This window comes from Austrofundulus limnaeus, unplaced genomic scaffold (genome assembly GCF_001266775.1).
Source record: "Austrofundulus limnaeus strain Quisiro unplaced genomic scaffold, Austrofundulus_limnaeus-1.0 Scaffold1082, whole genome shotgun sequence".
Lineage (NCBI taxonomy): Eukaryota > Metazoa > Chordata > Actinopteri > Cyprinodontiformes > Rivulidae > Austrofundulus > Austrofundulus limnaeus.
In genome coordinates, this window is record NW_013953484.1 from 16,434 (window position 1) to 18,180 (window position 1,747).

The window sequence follows — 1,747 nt, forward strand, 5'->3', positions numbered from 1 at the left end:
TCTCTATAATTATTACAAAAACACAAAATAATAAAAATAAGTATTTATATTTGTGTATATAAGTGTTTAGATTGTCCAAAATTCTGTGTTTTTAGGGTTATTTAAGAAGTTTGTGTACTTAGACCAGTAATATTTGGGGTCACAAGTTTTTGCCATGAATATTTTGTGGGTCAGAAGACAAAAAGTTTGGGAACCACTGCCCTAAAGCACTACAGCGCTAACTGTAGACCTAAATTTCTCATTTGCAATTTAGGGCTTCTGACTATATGTCAGGCTTCACCATTGCACGGCCACCCTGTAGCGAGTAGTTGCAACACAGACATTCTGTCGTTAACAAAAGTTAAACATTGAGCAACTGCAGGTGGAGAAGATTCACTCTGGCTATGTTCTGAGAAGTGCTGGACTCCACTAGAATTCCTTCCCGACTTTCCAAACATGTTTTGAAATCTGATCTGAGTTCAGGAAAAAAATGATAGTAACTGTCCAGTTGTTCATTTGTGTTTTCTCAGCCTCCTTTTGTGCATGAAATGTAACAGTGTTTTGCTATCATTATTAATGACTGCTTTCAGGGCTAAGAGCTGAAACGATTTTCCAGCAGAACGTACAGGTTTGACGATCCACTTCTGTTTGGAGCCACTGTCCTCCCAGGCTCTCCGGAGCAGCTTCATGTCCTGAGGAAGGACGAACGTTCGAGGGATGAAGTTGAACTCCTGTTTGCCAAAATGAAGTTGCATCTTGGACAGATTCCTCCACAGCCGATCCTTCCTGCCAATCTGAAAAGTTCCTGGGAAGTGGTTCAGCTGAAAAAACACATAAATAAATAGAGGCCACATTATCTGTTGGGTTTGTTGGGACACTAAACGGGATCAGGTTCAGGTTCTCACCTTCTGGTGCTCTCCAAGTGCCTTGAAGCCAGGAGACTTCATGTGGTGTCCCCAGCATCCCAACCAGTCGTGGCTTTCTGCTAAAACAGATTTCACTTAACCAGGATCAGGAATTTACAGCTGCGGTGAAAAGAAATGTGTCCTGTGTAAAAGGTGCAAACTGAAACCAACCCCTGAAGAGGTTCTGCTGCCTCAAACCAGAAAACCTTAAAGACCTACCATTCCTTTAAAGAGTGCATTTTGCTCCCTGCCTTTTATACCAGAGGTTTAAAAGATGATTTTTGTAWGAGTTTTAAATATTTTGGTCAAACCTTGAAAATAATGTAATGCTCAAGATGTGGGCATTCTTTAAACAGGGTCTAAATGGTCTCATGTTTTATGTGTGAAGCTATTTCAGGAGATTAAGTGCTACAACTCACTCTTGGTGACCTTGAAGTGTGACCTGRCGATGGTGTGCTTGACGATGTTTGGCGTGACTGTGCTCATCTTCCATTTCAGCAGTCGTCTTTCTTCTACAGGCAGCAGCTCCACTGCAGAAMAGACAACACACAAGTTTTTTAGAGGGCGACACATTTACACTCTACAAACTATCATACGAACAGTTCAGAGGCTGTTCAGACTTCATACTTTGTTTACATTTGTTTTGAAGGGATCCACGATTAGTTGTAACATTAAAATTTATTTGATAAACATTTATTTTAACTGTAAAATAAAGACTGTAAAAATACTGTAGGCTGTTTGGTTTTGTAAACTAAAAAACATTTTAACACGGATGGATCCATTTTATTTACACACAAAGCATTCTGGGTAAATGATGACGTGGATAGGTCATCGTTGTGAGGCTGCTAGCGAGCTATATCCAC

The 1,747-nt window shown here is 40.1% G+C and overlaps 1 protein-coding gene across 1 annotated transcript in view; it reads right to left on the reverse strand.

Annotated features, from left to right (window-relative positions):
* Positions 1-1,747, reverse strand: part of ttll4 (tubulin tyrosine ligase-like family, member 4) — a gene marked incomplete in the record, with an annotated part of 35,654 nt that overhangs the window by 16,326 nt on the left and 17,581 nt on the right. The window contains 3 exon segments of the mRNA XM_014030575.1: positions 606-800; positions 885-964; positions 1,304-1,414. Of these exon segments, the coding sequence (XP_013886029.1) occupies positions 606-800; positions 885-964; positions 1,304-1,414 (386 nt within the window).